The sequence below is a fragment of the Podarcis muralis genome, chromosome 4 (assembly GCF_964188315.1).
Source record: "Podarcis muralis chromosome 4, rPodMur119.hap1.1, whole genome shotgun sequence".
NCBI classification, from domain to species: domain Eukaryota; kingdom Metazoa; phylum Chordata; class Lepidosauria; order Squamata; family Lacertidae; genus Podarcis; species Podarcis muralis.
The window spans coordinates 57,158,617-57,177,180 of record NC_135658.1 but is presented as its reverse complement, the minus strand read 5'-3'; the positions used below and the strand labels follow the sequence as shown (position 1 = coordinate 57,177,180).

Sequence of the window (18,564 nt, the reverse complement as noted above, 5' to 3'; positions counted from 1 at the left end):
GCACTCCTGAGTAGTTGCAACTCCGGGTTGTGCCAAAATTCAGAGTTTATTTCCACATGGAAGCCAATTTTAAAGTGCCATATGAAAGCTGAACTTGGGGGTTCTTTATTATAACAAACTCACAATGAGTTTTAATCTGCAGCTTGGTTGTAAAAGTGCTGAGGCAAATGTGACTTGCAAAGCAGGCTTTTTGTCCAGCCTCAGGAAGAAGTCAGTGAGACTTGCCAGTTCACCTAAAACAAATGCCACCTTTTAGTCGTATTTATTTTATGAAATTGCATACTACCCTTAAATTAATTTGTATGCTTCCCCTCAGTCAATTGCTTCCTAAGATCATGAACAATAATATGATGGTTCCAGGACTCAGCATAGATATCTGAAAAAAACAAGTCATGCCAGGCCAATCTCCTTTCTTTTGATAGAGTTACAAGCTTGGTGGACCAGGGGAATGCTGTGGATGTAGAGTATCTTGATTTCAATAAGTCTTCTGACAAAGTCGATGTGGGCTGGATGAGGTAACTGTTAGGTGTATTTGTAGCTGGCTGGCCAAACCCAGAGGGCTCACTAATGGTTTCTCATCAGCCTGAAGAAATGACATGTGGGGTGCCCATAGGGTTCTGTTCTGGGTCTGTTGTTGTGCAACATCTTGAGGGGATGCTCATCAAATCTGCAGATAACACCAAACTGGGAGGGGTAACTAATGCTACAGAAGACAGAATCTGATTCAAGATGGCCTTAACAGATTGAATTTCAATAGGGAAAAATGTAAAGTTCTACACTTAGACAGGAAGAAATATAAGATAGGGGTGGGGCACAAATATAATAACAACAACAATAACAATTTATTTATACACCACCCATCTGGCTGAGTTTCCCCAGCCACTCTGGGCGGCTTCCAATCAAGTGTTAAAAACAATACAGTATTAAATATTAAAAACAACAAAATGGCCCTCAGATGCTATCCAGACTAACACCCCACAACATAAACTGGTCAATTGCTTGAATGCTGTACTCTTGAAACTTTGTCTTGCTTTTTAAACCCTTCTTTAAAGCAAATCATGGTGCTCAATGTGGTTTGTCCATTGACTTGAGTGCATTACTATTGCAACTCAATAAGAAAATGCATCTTCATGCTGGGTGCAGATGAAAATCTTCACCAGGGTATCCATTTCACAACGTGTGAAATGTCCCTCGATCCTACAAGGGCACGTTTCATGGGAAGAGGCGACGCCAACGGACGGGGCTCGCAGCAAGAAACGAGCCTACGATGATGAGTCAGCAGTGGCGCTGGTGGCTCCCTCGGCAACGCAAGCTCGCGATGGATCGGGCGCGCTGACTCAGGCTTGCTTTTAGCTGCGGCGCAGGGGCTCCGTATCCTCCTCTTCGCGGGAGACAAAGCGCATCGCCCGGCAGCGTAGTCCAACGCAGGCGCTGATTGGAGCCACGCAGCCCGGCACCCACGCATCTTGCGCTCCGCGCCGCCGACTTGAGATATAGGGAAGAAGCGCGGACTAGCACGCGCGCCCCGAGACTTCCGGTGTGATTTGACAGCTTCGAGTGGCGGCTGCGCAATATGCCTATTGCTTGAAAGGGAAGGCCAGCCGCCAGCAAGAGTTGAGACTGTTTACAGGAGAGGTGGGCAGGGCAAGAGCAAGGCGATCGTTTTTTGCTGCTGCTTTTAGTGTATGCAAAAGTGTGAGAGAGCAGGCTGGAGCAGTGGGGGAGATGAGAAGCAGGGCCCTTTGCATCGCTGCTAAAGGAGCAGCTCTGCCAAAGCTCTTCCTGTCTACGAACTCTTTTCATGCCAGTTGGTCATCATAAAAAAATACTACAGTATTTAACGTTAAGAGCAAATGTCTGAGTTTGCTTCCCACTCTTTCCTCACCATCACGTTTTGCTTTTGTGTCGCGTCTTTCAGGTTATATAGGCCTGCAGGCTTGTACTAATTTGGTTGTATATAAGCCACTTGAGAGGTTTTTTGACTGAAGAGTGGGGTACAAATGCTCTAAATAAACAGCAATAAGTAATAGCTGCTCTTAGTGTATCGGAGACACCGATTTTTAAACCATATAATCCTGCCACATGTTAGCATCTCTGCTGAATGTTAGCAGTGTGGTGATGCAGTAATAAAACTGGTAGCACATTTGCAAAGCTAAGCAGGGTTCGACATGGTATTAAACTGGATGGGGGGCACGTGTTGAGATTCCTATTGGACTAATGACCTGTAGGGTCCCTGAGGAGGAACAATGAATATATGTGAACTGTCCAAGTCAAGGTGCTTAGTACTCAAGGCTGGGCAGGTTATTTCAGTAGCTGAGGCAAAAAATCTCACAAGTGCCTCTCCCTGTCAGTAAAAATACAATAAATTAAATAACAAGTTGGTGATTGTTCATGATACCCAGAATTAGCTCCTTAAGGCAGTTCTTTTGCCAGTTGGAAGATGCCTGAGGCACATATCTAAAATCAATGGCAAATAAGATTCAGAGCTAATTTTAAAAAACATAAAAAACAAAACACCTAAACATTAGCAGCTTAAAACACAAGCCATATTTACATAGCATCTTATTATGAGCAGCTGTGTCAGAGAGAGAGAGAGAGAGAGAGAGAGAGAGCGCCAAGGCATCAAAATTAACCCGGAAAGCGAGTCTTCAAGCAAAAGAACTGCTGCCCTACAACCTAGCTGAGTTCCCTGTGTCGTAATATTTCCCTTTGCCATGCAGCTCGGAGAAACCATCTGCGCAGGCTGCAGGACTGACACGCCGCCTTCTCATTGGCGGGGTGTGTCCCCCCTACGCCCCCGTCCTAGCCAATCACCGCCCGCGCTCTTTCCAAAAGAGAATGTGGGCTGGGAAAGGCTGCTTGCACACGCCGAGCAACCTTCTGCGCGGCTGGATCGGGCGCTGCTTCTCTGCTCTGCTTGCGGGGAGCGTTTCCCATCCGCGCAGCTAGCCCGCTGCCCTTTCCTTCCTTTCAGGCACCAGGTGAGTCTTGGTTTTATCCTCTCCCCGCGATTAGTTAAGGAGTGGGATGCGCATCTGATCTAGGGCAATAAGTGGGCGAGGAAAGGACGAGGTGCAGGCAGCGCCAGTTCTGACCGCCCCAATCGCTAGAGGACTTCTTTGTTAAGGGTGTGTTTGCGTTGGGCACTTTTTCTCCCCCTCCCTCTCCCCCACGTCCCGGAGCCTTGGGGCAGCGCCTGTTTCTTCTCATTCACCTTCCGGTTGCATCATCTAGTTCTCAACAGGTGAACTGGAAACAGCGCCAAACGGCAGATGATGGGTTTTAATTTATTCTTTCTTGCTTTACTGAAGGTTGCTTCTGAACGAACTTTATTTCTTTAATTTTTCTTGGTTGGGGGCCAGCCTTACCTTGCTATCTCTCCAGAAAACAGCAAAACCCCATTAGGCAATGAAGGGAAAATGCTTACTAGGACAGAGGCAATATTCTATGTTATTGATGTTGTTGTTTAGTCGTGTCCGACTCTTCCTGACCCCATGGACCAGAGCACGCCAGGCACTTATGTTCTCCACTGCCTCCCACAGTTTGGTCAAACTCATGCTGGTAGCTTCGAAAACACTGTCCAACCATCTCGTCCTCTGTCGTCCCCTTCTCCTAGTGGCCTCCATCTTTCCCAACATATACTTCTCAGGAAATCCTTTACCTAGGCTGTGTACATAACCATACATTTAAAGCACACATGCACAGTCATGGGAACTGTAGTTTTCCTTTCAAAGAGCTACAATATTTTTCTTTTGGGGGAGATTTAATGCATGGTGTGTACACACATGGGCAAAGCAAGGGTTTTTGTTGGGGGAGGGGCAGGCATTTTGTTAGGGGAGGCAGAACCTCAGTTAGCTATGTATTTTTATTGATTTTTATTGATTTAGTTAGTGGGGGAGTTGCCCCTCCCTGCCTCCTTTTGGCTAAGCCCATGTGTACACAACCTGTTTCAGTTATTAAAGCAAAAACAAACCACAAAAAATTGGGCAAGGACTATTATAGTTTCTGGGCTTGATTGATCATGGTGTGGGATGGGCCTTTCGTCTGCTCCAGCAGGCCTCTTTTTATGTATTCTAGAAATAGATTTCTTAGGGTGGTACTGACTGTGTGACCCTAAGTAATTTTGCTCTGAAATGAGCTGTACTGAATTCTGTTGGGCTTACTCCCAGGTAGGCGAACGTAAAATGTTGCTAGAGCCGTTTGCACTCCCTACCAGGTGCAGATGTTATGAGTTTTAAAATGCAGTTGCAGCATTCATTTTGCAGGCCTCCTTAAGCAAAACTCAATTCCAGCCTTATAAGTGAAAATGTGATTAATCTGAAATGCATCATTTAGATGAAGAACATTAACGCTGGATAGAGAATGAGTGTAGTTCTCAATTCAGTTCTACATTCTGGCCCCACTATGTAGGAAATGAAAAGCTGAACTTCACTCAAAAGTGTATGACTCATTTGAGCCTACATCTTGCCGAAATGCATGGACATTAGAAACAGGATCTGCCTTGGTTGGGCATCTTGTGCAAACTCAAGTTACAAATGCCTTTTGCAGATACGATGGTTGGAGAGCTTTTCTGAAAGAGTTCAGAGGTCAAAAGATACGGGATATGGTTCCAGTCTGGCAAAATTCCAGAAATTTCTGTGGTTTCCTTTTTCTTAAAGGGATCCGTTCCTACAGTGTGGTTTTTTTTCCATTATTCCTGCAAATTCGTGCTATGAGACTGAATGCTTTACCTTTTGTTGCAGGTATACCCTTTTTGCCCTGGTGAAGCAGTGATCTTAGATACTGCACGTGCTTCCCAGGATCTTTTTGTTGAAAAGGGGCAGGCATATTTAGAAGCAATTTACAAGAAAAGGTACAAGTTGTTCCTCAGGGTCCTTTCCAACTATACAATTCTATGATTCTATGAAGATAAAACAACAAATGTCCCTGAGGCTTGAAATTCTGTGACTGATTTACAGAGCATTTGTACTTGGCAGTAAGTCCCACTATGTTCTATAGGGGTTGTACCCATATAAGTGTGCCTTAAAAATCATTTGTATGCAGTTACTGTAAGTGTGGGTAAGCAAATAGTTATGTGGAAGGGGAAACATTTTTAAAGTTCCACACTGCTTTAGAAGTAAAACAGTGAACAGTGCTTTTCCTATACAGTGGTACCCCGCAAGACGAAAGGGTTTTCCGTTTGCGAGTTGCTTCGCAAGACGATTTTCCCTATGGGCTTGCTTCGCAAGACGAAAGCCCATAGGGAAATCTCCGGGACAGCGGGGAAGCGCAGCGTGTCTTCCCCACTGTCCTCGGACCTCCTCCCGCCGCCCGCCATCGGAACGAAGCTCCGATGCCGGGCGGGGGGGGGGGCGGGAACGCGTTCTCCCGCCGCCCGCCATCAGAACGAAGCTCCGATGGCGGGGGGGGCGGGAACGCGTTCTCCCGCCGCCCGCCATCAGAACGAAGCTCCGATGCCGGGCGGGGGGGCGGGAACGCGTTCTCCCGCCGCCCGCCATCGGAACGAAGCTCCGATGCCGGGCGGGGGGGCAGGAACGCGTTCTCCCGCCGCCCGCCATCGGAACGAAGCTCCGATGCCGGGCGGGGGGGCGGGAACGCGTTCTCCCGCCGCCCGCCATCGGAACGAAGCTCCGATGCCGGGCGGGGGGGCGGGAACGCGTTCTCCCGCCGCCCGCCATCGGAACGAAGCTCCGATGCCGGGCGGGGGGGCGGGGACTCCTCCTCCCGCCGCCCGCCATCGGAACGAAGCTCCGATGCCGGGCGGGGGGGCGGGGACACCTTCTCCCGCCGCCCAGCATCGGATGGCTTTCCTGAAGACTTGGGGTGGGAGGAGGGTTTTCCTTCCCACCGCCAACATTCAGAATGCTGTTCTGAATGTTGGCGGTGGGGAGGAAAAACCCTCCTCCCACGCAAGCCCCGGGAACAGAGGGAAAGCGCTGCGCGCCTTCCCCTCTGTTCCCGTACCTGTCCTGAAGGCTTGCGGTGGGGAGAAAAGCCCTTCTCCGCACCGCCAGCCTGGCAAGCGGTTTCCCTAGGAACGCATTAATTGATTTTCAATGCATTCCTATGGGAAACCGTGCTTCGCAAGACGAAAAACTCGCAAGAAGAATAAACTTGCGGAACGAATTAATTTCGTCTTGCGAGGCACCACTGTACCTGGTTTATTCTTCTGAAGTCTTAAAAAAGATGCACTATCTGAGATAGTGTTTACTCTTGCTAATTATTAAGTTGTTGACGTAATATAGGCAGATTGTATATAACTCTCACATGAGTCTTTGAAGATGCAGTTTGGTGAGCATGTGCCTCAGGGAATAACAAAATGAGTGTTCTTGACACACCCTCCTCAACTGCATCATTGGAAATGTCCTAAAGACTGAAACTGAAACTTTGTTCACACCTTCATAATTTCGCATTCGTTGAATATATGGAGGGGAAGTGGGATCATTATGCTTGCTAGCTTTGCCACTGGCTGTGCTGAAGGTAAGAATGTGCTCTGAGTGCATGCAACTGGAGGGTCTTCATTCTTAGTTGCAACTCCTGATCTTCAATTCAGATCCTACATTCACACAGAGCTTGTTCTCACCTGTGGGTAAATGTATCAAGGCTGGGGATAAGGTAAGCAGAAACAATCCTGGTCCCTCTTGTGCATTCAGTGAATGTGTAAATATAAAATGAGGACAGGGCTCGTGCACTTTGGGGATAGTCAACTGACAAAATAGGTGCAGAATATAATAAAAAATATTACGAATACAGATGGGATAGAAATGGAATATTAGTTTGAACATGCTTGTGAATTCTCAATTTTCAAATAGCAGAGGACCCATGTATGTCAGAATTTTCCACACTTTTAACATCTCTTCTGTATTTGTGGGGATGAAAGAGACCCCAGGTGTGTGTGTTTGTGTGGTAATGATAGATACCTATCTTTTGATTCCTCTCAAACAAAATGAAAATCCCAGTCTGAGTGGAAGGGATGATAAGTATTCTGTGAAATCGTTTCATGAGTTGATGAACATGTTTGTATGATTATTGTAGCTGTTTAAGGGAATTCTATCTTGGACATAACTTTCCAAATACTTAGATGTGGGTTTAATTGCCTGTACCAGTAGATGCAGCGATAGACAGGACACCTTAGCTCAAATACTTTATTAATAGGTTGTGCATGTCCAAAGAGTTTTGTGTTGTGGTTTTGTTCTGTGGTAACTCACTTTCTGGCAAGAGCGTGTAATTGCTGTCTTTATGCCAACAAGCATTCATATGTGAAAGGTAATATAACTGCCATCTTCAACGTTGTAAAGATAACAGACATAGATATGGGTATACACAAGGTTTGAAGATGAGGCTGAAAAACAAGGTTGAACAGGATTATTATTTTTTAAATAATTTAAACCCTTTGATAAGTAATATGGCTTGCTGGTGAGATGCTTTAGGGTGTGTTTGGCTTTTGTTTGGGCCCCTCCAGACTGCTGGTTGTTTATTTTTGCGGGTGTTTTCTGCAATGTGACATCAACACAGTAGTACATTAATAGTGGATTTATCCTGGGCCATCATTCTGCTTCATTAGTTGTTCTGCAGTTCTTTCCCAATGTTACTGCATTCTTGCCTCCTGGAGGAGCAGTCTTGGGCTATAACAACAACAAAGCCCCCAGAACGTGTGTGCTATGAAAAGTCACAAGATTTTAGCAGAAAATGTAATAAGGGCATGCATCTATTACAAATGCAGCAGTGTGGTCACTTTAGAGCTTTGCAGGCACAAATGGTATTCATAGAACCATGGCTTTAAATTGTGGTGCCCAGAACTGGACACAGTATTCCAGGTGTGGTCTGACCAAGGCAGAATAGAGTGGTACTATTATTTCCCTTGATCTGGACACTATACTTCTCTTGATGCAGCTGAATAGCATTAGCTTGTTTTGCTGCGATATCACACTCTTGACTCAGGTTAAGCTTGGGTATAACAGTCCTGATAACATCATGAAAAACCCATCATGGGGAATCCTCAACATCTGGTGAGGCCCTTTCTATGAAATCTCACTGTTTAGTAAAGTCAAACTTTGGCTTTCAAGATAGTCACTAGTTTGTCAGTTCATGATTTCACTACAAATTGATTGAACTGTTTGGTTTTGTTTTATTTGTGCCAAAAGATCAGAGTTCTTTCTACTGTTGCAGCATTACACTGTAAAAGTCACTTCTGGCCCTGTTCAATAACTTCTGGCCTAGTTATTGAAAAAATAACTGTTCCAAAGTGGGCTGTACTGAACTTCTGACTTTTCTCTCTATCCATACATATATCAAAGTCCTTAGGTGGGAGGTAAGCTTTTTTTGAATACCCATCAGAGCATGTCTATTGTCCCTTTTCTCACCCAGTGTTGATTCCTCCATAAAATGAGGTAAGCTTTGTAGGTGGTGTACCTGCGTGAAAGTGTGAGAGTACGCACACAGGCTTTTTGCACTTGAAATTGCTGGTTCATATTTGAAAGATGGTCAGAGAGTGGCTGGTGCAATCCAGTCAGATGGAGGGGGTATAAATAAAATTATCATCATTATTAAACTAATTATTATTAAGCATGTTTTAGTTTTCTGTTGGTTTTAATTTACATGCTACTTTTCTTTTGTATGTCACTTTTGAGTTCCATTTTGTAAAAAGAAATGACTACAAAGTGCAAATAATAATAATGTTGTTCAAAGTGTAAATATAAACCATCTGATTACTATCTGTTGAAATCCTGTTTCCCTCTCAATTCCCTGATAGCTTAGCCAACCAGTAAACAAGTAATCAAGATAGGGATTGCCTTGTGATGTTTGAGAATGCCAGGATGTTGCTTAATATATTGATTCTGCAAATTCCAGTTATGTCAATATACCATACCTTGGCTCTGTATTTTAAAAATATTGACATCAGGTGCTTTGCAGCACTTCTGCTATCCTGGAGATTTATTGACAGTTACTTGGAGCACACGAGTCATGCTCAAGGTGGCATGTAGCAATGGGAAAATCAATATTTATGCAAATGCATACAAACAAAGACAATTAAAGCACCTGTTAAAATATCACCCATTCAGTGTCTCTGCCAGAAAAATAAGCCCGAATGATACAAATTTTTAAAAACCCAATGAAGTCGAATCTAGGAATTGGGGTTTCAGACACTGAGGGTTCGGTGGCCTACCTAAAGACATTATTGTAGTTTTTGGCACTGCAATGGAGAAACCTCTATCCAAAATGTTGATAAACACAACTTTGCTAAGAGCAGGTTTCTAGTTCTGTTCACCTCCTAGGAGGGAAGGAACATCCAATTAAACTGGAAAGTGACAGTGATGGAGTCCATATCACTGACCTCATTCAAATCTGAGGAAAGTTAAAGTACTATTGAGATTTTTAATTAAAAAAATTAAGGATTTGCTGGATTTTGGAGTCCGTTTTGAAATGTGTGGCTTAATCTGAGGGCCTTATTAATGTGAAATATCTGAAGTTGCTAAGGGGCCATTAGATTTTTGGCATCAAATTGCCCACCTTTTCCGACAACTCTCATAATGGGTAGGCCAGGAACGGAAAGGTAACATGGAAGCAGGCCCATGCAGAGCTTGCTTGAAGCCTGGGGCAGGAGTCTTGTTAGAATAAAGTTATGAACTCAAACAGGCTGCCCCCAACCCTCTACATGGAAGAGTGATGAAATGCCACCCTTTTGGCGCCATATAATTGAATCCTCCACCCCGAAATGTTCCTGGCAGCAGGCTTGTGGTTCTCTTCACGCCCCATGGCCCACTAGTGCTAACTTGCCTTGCCCTGCCTCTAGGCAAATGAAGCCCAGCTCCCCACCCAATTGGCATCTCTGCTACATGATGTGTGATCTGGGGTTTCCCCCCACAAAATTATCTTAAAAGCTTTTCTTCTCCTCTTACTTATATTAGGGAAGTGAACCTGTAGGGGTAACAGAAGAATTAAAAAACCCCAACTAAAATATTTTACAAAGATAGGCCAAGGCTGGGCAAAGTTCAGGCTTGTATCAGCTCTACCGTATTTTTCCGTGTATAACACAATCCAATGTATAAGACGACCCTTATTTTTGGGAGCCCAAAATTAAGAGATTTAACAATTAAGAAAGTTATTGAGGGGTTTTTTTTGGGGGGGGGGGAGTTGCAAGAACAGTTGTTGAGCTTCTTTTGTAAGTTTGTTAAGCTGTTTTTCAACGATCCCCCCACTCTGTTTGATGGAACTGGTGCCGTAACTCACCGCATACTGATACCCACCATAAGCAGCCCCCTTGCCAATGTCCCTCACCCACCTGCCAAAGTTGGCCCATAAAGGGTCAGGGAGATAGCAATCTAGCCAGCCCCTGCTTTAGGAGATGAAGAACACATAATTATTGAGAGCAGTTGTGCATAAAAAGTATTTAACATGTGAAAACAAGGAAGATTTAAGGTAAACAACCTGAAAATGATTCCAGAATGCAGTGTTATATCTTGTGTTATTATCTTTAGGAGATTTGTGTGTAAAGCTTTTCTTCTGGGCACACCCTCTCCAGTCATAACAGAGCCCAATATTGTTTTCAAGGTCTGAGAAGTTCTCTTATCAAACTACCAGAGTCAAAACAAAAAAATTCCTTCCAGTAGCACCTTAAAGACCAACTAAGTTAGTTCTTGGTATGAGCTTTCGTGTGCATGCACACTTCTTCAGATACACATGCACACGAAAGCTCATACCAAGAACTAACTTAGTTGGTCTTTAAGGTGCTACTGGAAGGAATTTTTTTGTTTTGACTCTGGCAGACCAACACGGCTACCTATCTGTAACTCAAACTACCAGAGTTACATCTGTGAGTCAACTGTGGGCTAGCTTTGACTTGAGACTTTCTCTAGAAATGGAAAGCAGGTGATTTTCTTCCACAACGAACTGAATTTGTGACGCACCACTTAAATAAATACAGCCACACAAGGCGAATTCCATTTTCGAGGAGGAGTGGTTGGTACATAAGCATTTCTGCTAAAGCATGCTCCACCCCAAGGTTTAAAGCAGAGCTTTCCAATCTTCTCATGTTGGTGACACACTTTTTAGACATGCATCATTTCACGATGCAGTGATTCAGTTTTGCGTCATTTCGCGACACAGTAGTTCAGATTTACTAAGAAACCGGAGGTTAAACTATTCCCTTTCCAGCCCCTGGAGGAGCGTAGGGTGTGTTCGCATGACACACCTACACACTGCAGCCGACACACTAACGTCTTGCAACACACAGTTCAGAAAGCTGTTCACAATTCAATTCAAGCTGTACCGTTCTAAGATGCAGAATGGGAAATCACATCTTGGGACGGTCCCCAACAATGAAGTTTTGAAAATCCCAGCACATAAAACTAGCACATCAGAGCAAGTCCTACCTGTCGCTTTTGTCTCAGATGCAATACTTTCCTGCAAGCAGGGGCAGGCCTGTTAAACTACCCACCAACTAATTTTTGACATGGGCCTTGTGCTGAATTTACCAGAGACTGAAGGTCCAGTAAAATTGGGCCATCTTGCTGACTTGCTGCCACACAAACCTAAAGCACAGGCTGATCCCTAGTGTGATCAGCAATAGAGGCTTTTGTTCAGCCCTTCCCTATTAAAGCCCCTCAGCTACTTGTTACGATTTGCTTGTCTTTCTATGATTCTCCTCTCTGTGCTGGACATACACAGTTCCTTTCTGACAGAGACTTGTTTTCTGTACTCCTGACCATCTTTGTTCTCTTTGTCTGAACCCATCCCATCATTTTTAAAATGTATCACTCAGAACTAGACAGTTCTCCAGGCTGACTAGAGCAGAATAAAGTGCAGCTATTACTTTCTGTGTCCTGGAAACAATCTGTTAACCCAGCCTGCTGTCGCATTAGCCGCTTTGCAGCTGTGTCACGCTGCTGACTCATGTTCAGCACTGACCGGCTGCAATCCTGAGATCATTTTCACATGTCTGACTGTCAAGACACTTTACCCAATCCTATACCTATGTATCTTATTTCGAAATCATTTAATTACCTCAGTGCAGACCTTTGCATCGGACACATATTTTTAAAGGAGTTCAGTTACATGTATTTAAAATCCCACTCTTTTAGCCAAGAAAGACTCCCAAAGCAGCTAAGGATTCTCACACAGAAAGACAGAGATAGATGCTGCCCTCAGGATTACAATCTTAAAAGACACAGAACAAAGTGAGCATGGATTGGGAGGCAGGTGGAAATAATTGAACAGTTTCAAGTTCTTAGTTACAGTTTGTTCTAACAGAGCATGTACCTAAGATGTGAGATGCAACAGTTCAAAGAGAGGAGGCACTAAAAGTTGCTGCAGGCTTAGCTGCAGCAATAGGTAGATTCTGGCACACTTCTCCCGCCGCCGCCGCCTCCTCCAATCTGATGTTAATCATAGAGCTGGTAGGGACCACCAGGGTCATCTAGTCCAACCCCCTGCAATGCAGGAATATTTTGCCCAATGCGGAGCTCAAATCCACAACCCTGAGATTAGGAGTCTCATGCTGAGTGAGCTGTCTTGGGAGCCCAGCAGTCAGGTGACAGTTTTGCAGGCTGTTTCTTTTCCTTTTTCCTGTACAGTTTCACGCTTTTCTATATATCGGACCCCAGGACAGTGGAGGGAAGGGGAATGCTTTAATTTCTCATTTCTCTTCTTCCCCGCCAGCCCAGTTTGTTGCTCTCCCCTGCTTCCACATTGCTACTTCTTGCCACTTCTTGCCATTGCATGCCGTGCCAGGATAGTATCGTAAATACCAACAAGATTTTGGAACGACTCCCAGGCTCCTTAATATAACTGATTAACCTTAGGAAAGAGATATCCCAAATCTGTTTGGCAAGACCCATGCTATGAGTGGAGCTGAGATTACACACCCTTAAGGCCATAAATGTCATGCAAAGTGCGATGACTTCGGCTTCTGTACACTGATACACTGAATGCCACTCAACTGGGTGTTGCATAATCTTGGCACGCATAAGGCATTACTATGAAGCAACTGAGATCCTCCTAGTATCATTTGCAACTGCCATGGAAGTCATAGGGCATAAACAGAAGATGGATATAGAAGGGTCTATATCAGGGAAGGGGAACCCGGTGCCCTCCAGGTGTTGCTGAAGCCCAGTTGCCATTACCTCCAGCCAGCATAGCCAGTGGTTGGGTATGATGGGAGCTGGAATCCAACAAAATCTGGAGAGCTACAGGTATATATGGAAGCACATTGTCCTGACCTGGACCAATGAGGGCAAACAACTGCGTTTTAATTATTTCTTAGTGAACCCGGTTATATCAGCTCCTAATGTGCAAGTGATATACAGCAATACTCCCCACTAACTACAGCTTCTGTCCTGTGCCTGTCTTCGCCCATTTGGAGCAATGGGATATATCTACCCCCCATTCCTCCTTAAAAACCCTTGGCTGATGCTCTATATTCAAAATGAGCCAGGCGCCAGGCACAATTTGCACCTATCAGCCACTTGCGACCAAGTGAAGATACCTGGGTGCCAGGATGGTGTCTGACACCTCCATGATCTGGAGAGGCATTCCTGGGGATCCTTGGATCTAGACTGTTTTCACACACTCATACGACATCTCATATAATTCTATCAGTTACATTTTATCTGCATAATCAGAATGAATTTCAGGAACCAAAATGCTTTTTCTGTGCAGCAGGAACAGTGAACAGCATGATAGTTAATTGTTATTGCTTGTCTCCACCTACCCCACCCCACTGCCCTGCTCAACAGTTGGGAAGAATATTCCCTTGTTATAAATAGTCCATGTCACCATTAAGAAAAAGAGATAGGAATAGGCCAATATATATGTGGACGGTCCCTGGGTCAAGGGACTTATCTTCTTTATTTTTTTGCAAAAAAATTATTAGTTTTTACAATATCAACGACAAACAAAAACACAAAACAAACAAAACATAACAAACATAAATCATAACCTTATTGAAAATAACAGTTTTTTACTTTGTAAAACGACTTCCTCGTTTCCCCTTAGTTGAATTTCATTGCATATCCTTATAACGGTTTTCCAAATCCCAATTTTGATACCCTTTAAATTAAACATTAACATCTTTAAATCTTCTCCTTCTTGTATTAAACATATTATTTTATAAGTTAACATAAATACAATCCTAAGCCCATTAAGTATCTGGAAGCTATTTCCAGTTAGTTTAGCTTAACAAATTTAGCTAAATAATCATTAAATTTCTTCCATTCTTCGTGGTGTTCCTCCTCCTTCTGGTCGCGGACTCTTCCGGTTAGATTGGCTAGCTCCATAAAATCCATCATCTTCATCTGCCATTCTTCTACTGTTGGTAATTCTTTAGTTTTCCACTTTTTAGCTAACAAAATACGATCCACAGGTGTGGCATGCAAAAATAGTTTAACATCTTTCTTGGGCAATTCCGAACCTGTTATTCCAAGAAGAAATGCCTCTGGTTTCTTTATAAATGTATATTTCAACATTTTTTTCAATTCATTATAAATCTTTTCCCAGAAGTCTTTCACCTTGGGGCAGGTCCACCACATATGAAAAAATGTTCCTTCCTTTTCTTTACATTTCCAACATGTATTATCACAATTATGATACATCTTTGCAAATTTTACAGAAGTCAAATACCATCTATACATCAGCCAGTGTGGTGTAGTGGTTAAGAGCGATAGACTCGTAATCTGGGGAACTGGGTTCGCGTCTCCGCTCCTCCACATGCAGCTGCTGGGTGACCTTGGGCTAGTCACACTTCTCTGAAGTCTCTCAGCCCCACTCACCTCACAGAGTATTTGTTGTGGGCGGAGGAAGGGAAAGGAGAATGTTAGCTGCTTTGAGACTCCTTCGGGTAGTGATAAAGTGGGATATCAAATCCAAACTCCTCTTCTTCTTCTTCTTCTTCATAATATTTTCTTTTAACAAAGTACATGCGGTGAACTTAACCCCTTTCTTCCACAATCTTTCCCAGTCCTCAATATCTTCTTTAAGTTCTCAGAGCTCTTAATTGCCATCTGAACTAGCCAGATGTTTAACTGATAATCACAGCCAGTATTGCAAAATAAGACTTTTCACAAATGTTGAAGTACGATTCAACTGCCAATCCAGTGGGCTTCTGTATAGAGAGAATATGATGGCGTGAGGTGTGTCTTGCAATAGGCAACAGAATGTCTTGTGCCAGTTTAAACTGTCTCAGTATTCTTTTGGCAACTGGCAAGTTAATGTTACCCAAGGTGTGGAGCATCAGGTGTGGGCCCTGAATGTGCCTCTCTTTCTCTCTGGCCCTCTGAAGACTCCTCAGACCACACACCCCTGGATCCTTTTCACACCCTGGTGTTTTTGCTTGGCTAGAGTGTAGCCTTGAACTTGGGTGATGTCTCGTGGTTCTCTGGATGGAAGATACAGAGGGGTGTGTAAACTAGCCTGTTGTTCAGAGGGAAAATTTACATCAGTTCCACCTACGGTTTCCTCTGACCCTGCCCTGCCACTAGAATCTGACCCGCAGATATTGCCCAGAAGGAAATGTGACCATCATGTTAGAAAAGGTCTCTTCCCTCCCCCCCTTACTCTATAAGAGTTGTGGACTTTTTTATTCTTATCAAAAAGAGCAAGCTGGGACACAATATGCCAGGCAAAGCAAATGAAAGTTTGTTTTTCAGTAATCACCTTGTTACAAAGCAAGCTCAGGGTCTTTCACAACAGCTTTAATCTAGAGCTCTGGTTTTGGAATTGGCAACTCCCTTATCTAGAACACCCCAGTGATAAATCCACAAGGATCTCAATGCTGTGTATGATCAAAGGCTGTCTTAATTCTAACTACGATACACTAAGCACTACTTTACTGTATGATGCTAGCATCTATTGCCATCTATTGTCCAAAAGTTGTTTCGTGTTGAGGTTCATCTGGGGATTTTAAAGTAAGAAGGGGAGTTGCCATTGGAAAATGCCTGACGTAAGGCTTCTTCAAATTGGCCAGTTACCGGTACTCCCTCACTTCTTAGACTTGGCCTGTGAAATAGGGCAAAGCATGAAGGCCACTTATGAGATAAGCTAGTGGCTTTACTTGAGAAGGAAATAAGAAATAAACTTTCCCCTGCTTCCTTTGCAAAGCCTTTTTTTCTGGTTACATTTGCATAAATGTTATAATTAATGACTGACAAGTGCAGGAAGTGGATTCAAGATGGCTCCCAGCGGGCTAATGCTCTACTTGCTACATGATTGGTCACCTACTAAGGAGAATATGAAGGTTCTTCAGAATGCAGTAGAGAAGTCTCAAACTTCAAGTGAAATGCCGCTTTGTAAAAGCATTTCACTTCACAAACCCCACAGTTTAGTCTGGCAAACTGTTATGTGGGGCAACGCGGAAGCTTTTTTGTGGATCTGGAATTTAGGAATTTGTACTGTCACCTATCCTGTTCCTTGTCACTCTAAGGGGGCCCTTTTATGACAGAAGGATATAGCCTTCTGTGATCTTGTTTCTGAATCAGCGCAAATGGGTGTTGAGAGGTAGTGAGAAGAGGATGCTGCCAAATTATCAATGTCTGCTGACAATTATGGAGTCAATCTCTAGAAATGCACCAATTCTAGAAGATTCCAAGTAGTGTCTTGCTTGGGAGTATTTTGTGCACTTTATTATTTGTCCAGGGGCAGCATTTCCTAGTAAACTTGAAATTTCTAGTTCTAGATTTTCCGGTCTTTCAGGCTTTAATGTTGCTGTTGATTATTTATTGATATAACTGGGCCTTTTAACCTCTTGTTTCCTGAGATCTTGGAGAAAAGCATTGCCTGCTGCGTGTAGTATAATAAGGGAAATAACATTTTCTTTCAGGTCACATAAGTCATATTATAGGACAATTTGCAAGATGATCATGGGAGCTGAAAGGAAAGGTTACAACATTTGGCCATTTTTAGGGCAAGTAAAGGAGGCTGGGGGACATGGTAGAGATACATAAAACTCTACCTGCTGTGTAGAAAGTGAACAGAGAGACATTTTCCTCCCTTGTACTATTAGACCAGGGGACGTGGGTGGCGCTGTGGTTTAAACCACAGAGCCTAGGACTTGCTGATCAGAAGGTTGGCGGTTCGAATCCCTGCGACGGGGTGAGCTCCCGTTGCTCGGTCCCAGCTCCTGCCAACCTAGCAGTTCGAAAGCACATCAAAGTGCAAGTAGATAAATAGGTACCGCTCCGGCGGGAAGGTAAACGGCGTTTCCGTGCTCTGCTCTGGTTCTCCAGAAGCGGCTTAGTATGCTGGCCACATGACCTGGAAGCTGTATGCCGGCTCCCTTGGCCAATAAAGCGACATGAGCGCCGCAACCCCAGAGTTGGTCATGACTGGACCTAATGGTCAGGGGTACCTTTACCTTTACCTTTACTATTAGACCTGGCATCATCCAGTGAAGCTGAAGGCCAGAGGTTTGGGGACAGACAAAAAGAAATACTTTTTCACGCAGTCTGTAGTTATCTATGTAACTCACTGTCACAAGATGTAGTAAGGGGTTTAGACAAATTCATGGGGCCTCAGGTGATCAATGGATCCTTGTCCTGATGGCTGTGCACTGCCTCCACTGCTGGGGCTCTGGGGAGAGTTCTGTTTGCGCCCAGGTTCTGCTTTGGAGCTTCTAGTTTTGGCATCTAGTTAACCACTGTGAGAACAAGATGCTGGACTACATGGGCCATTGGCCTGACCCAGCAGCAGTGTTCTTTTGTTCTGTTCAATATTGGGAATTGTGCGATCAGAACCAAGGTAGGGAAATGAATTCCAGATGAACTAGTCTAGAATTTGTAAAAACCGTGGAAGGTGTCCCCCCGCCCCCTTAATTTACTGAGATGTTCCTGGTGTGTGAGAGAGAATCGTTATCAGGATTGGAGAGGGTACAGCTCTGTGTTAGAGCATATGCTTTTCATGCAGAAGGTTCCAGAGTTTAACCTTGGATTCCCCAGCTGAAAAAAGGACTGGGTACCAGCTCGATGGTGATGGGAAGGCATTTGCCTGAGAGCCACTGCCTATGAGAGTACAGTCGTACCTTGGATCCCAAATGCCTTGGTACTTGGGCGTTTTGGCTCCCAAATGCCGCAAACCCAGAAGTGAGTGTTCCAGTTTTCAAACATTCTTTGGAACCTGAACGTCCGGCGCAGCTTCCGATTGGCTGCAGGAGCTTCCTGCAGCCAATCGGAAGCCGTGCTTTGGTTTCCAAACGTTTTGGAAGTCGAATTTTTTGCATTTATTGACAATTACTGTATTTTGCCTAATGGCGAGTGAAAATTTCATTAGTCCCTTTCTTCCCTTGAGGTCACAATGCCATCGTTTCCCACAGAAGCCGGGATGGACACCTTGGCTTGCTCTCACTTCTCAGCCAGCTGCACACCCAATGGAATTCCGGAGAAGGAGCCTTGCAACTCCCCAGAGAAGGAGAGGAAGTGGATCAGGCCTGACATTCCAAGCAAGTGTACCTGGGAGCTTGGGAAATCTCCTTCTGAGTCGCCCCATCGCCATGTTGCAAGGTAAGCTGCCATTCAATAGAACCACAAACTGAGGTCTGATTAGCTTTGGTAGTTAGAATCCAGCACGCTCGTTTGGTTT

The 18,564-nt window shown here is 44.3% G+C and overlaps 1 protein-coding gene across 6 annotated transcripts in view; it reads left to right on the top strand.

The window, feature by feature from the left end:
- Positions 1-2,699: 2,699 nt before the first annotated feature.
- Positions 2,700-18,564, top strand: part of LOC114596126 (cystathionine beta-synthase) — a 39,791-nt gene continuing 23,926 nt past the window's right edge. For 4 of the 6 annotated variants that reach the window (XM_028727289.2, XM_028727287.2, XM_028727288.2 and 1 more), the window contains exons 1-2: positions 2,700-2,981; positions 18,274-18,485. In XM_028727289.2, coding sequence (XP_028583122.2) covers positions 2,715-2,981; positions 18,274-18,485 — 479 coding nt within the window. In that variant the 5' untranslated portion in view covers positions 2,700-2,714. Of the gene's footprint in view, positions 2,982-4,742; positions 4,976-18,273; positions 18,486-18,564 lie in introns of all 6 variants that reach the window. The other 2 variants (XM_028727292.2, XM_077927370.1) reach the window with 2 other exon arrangements.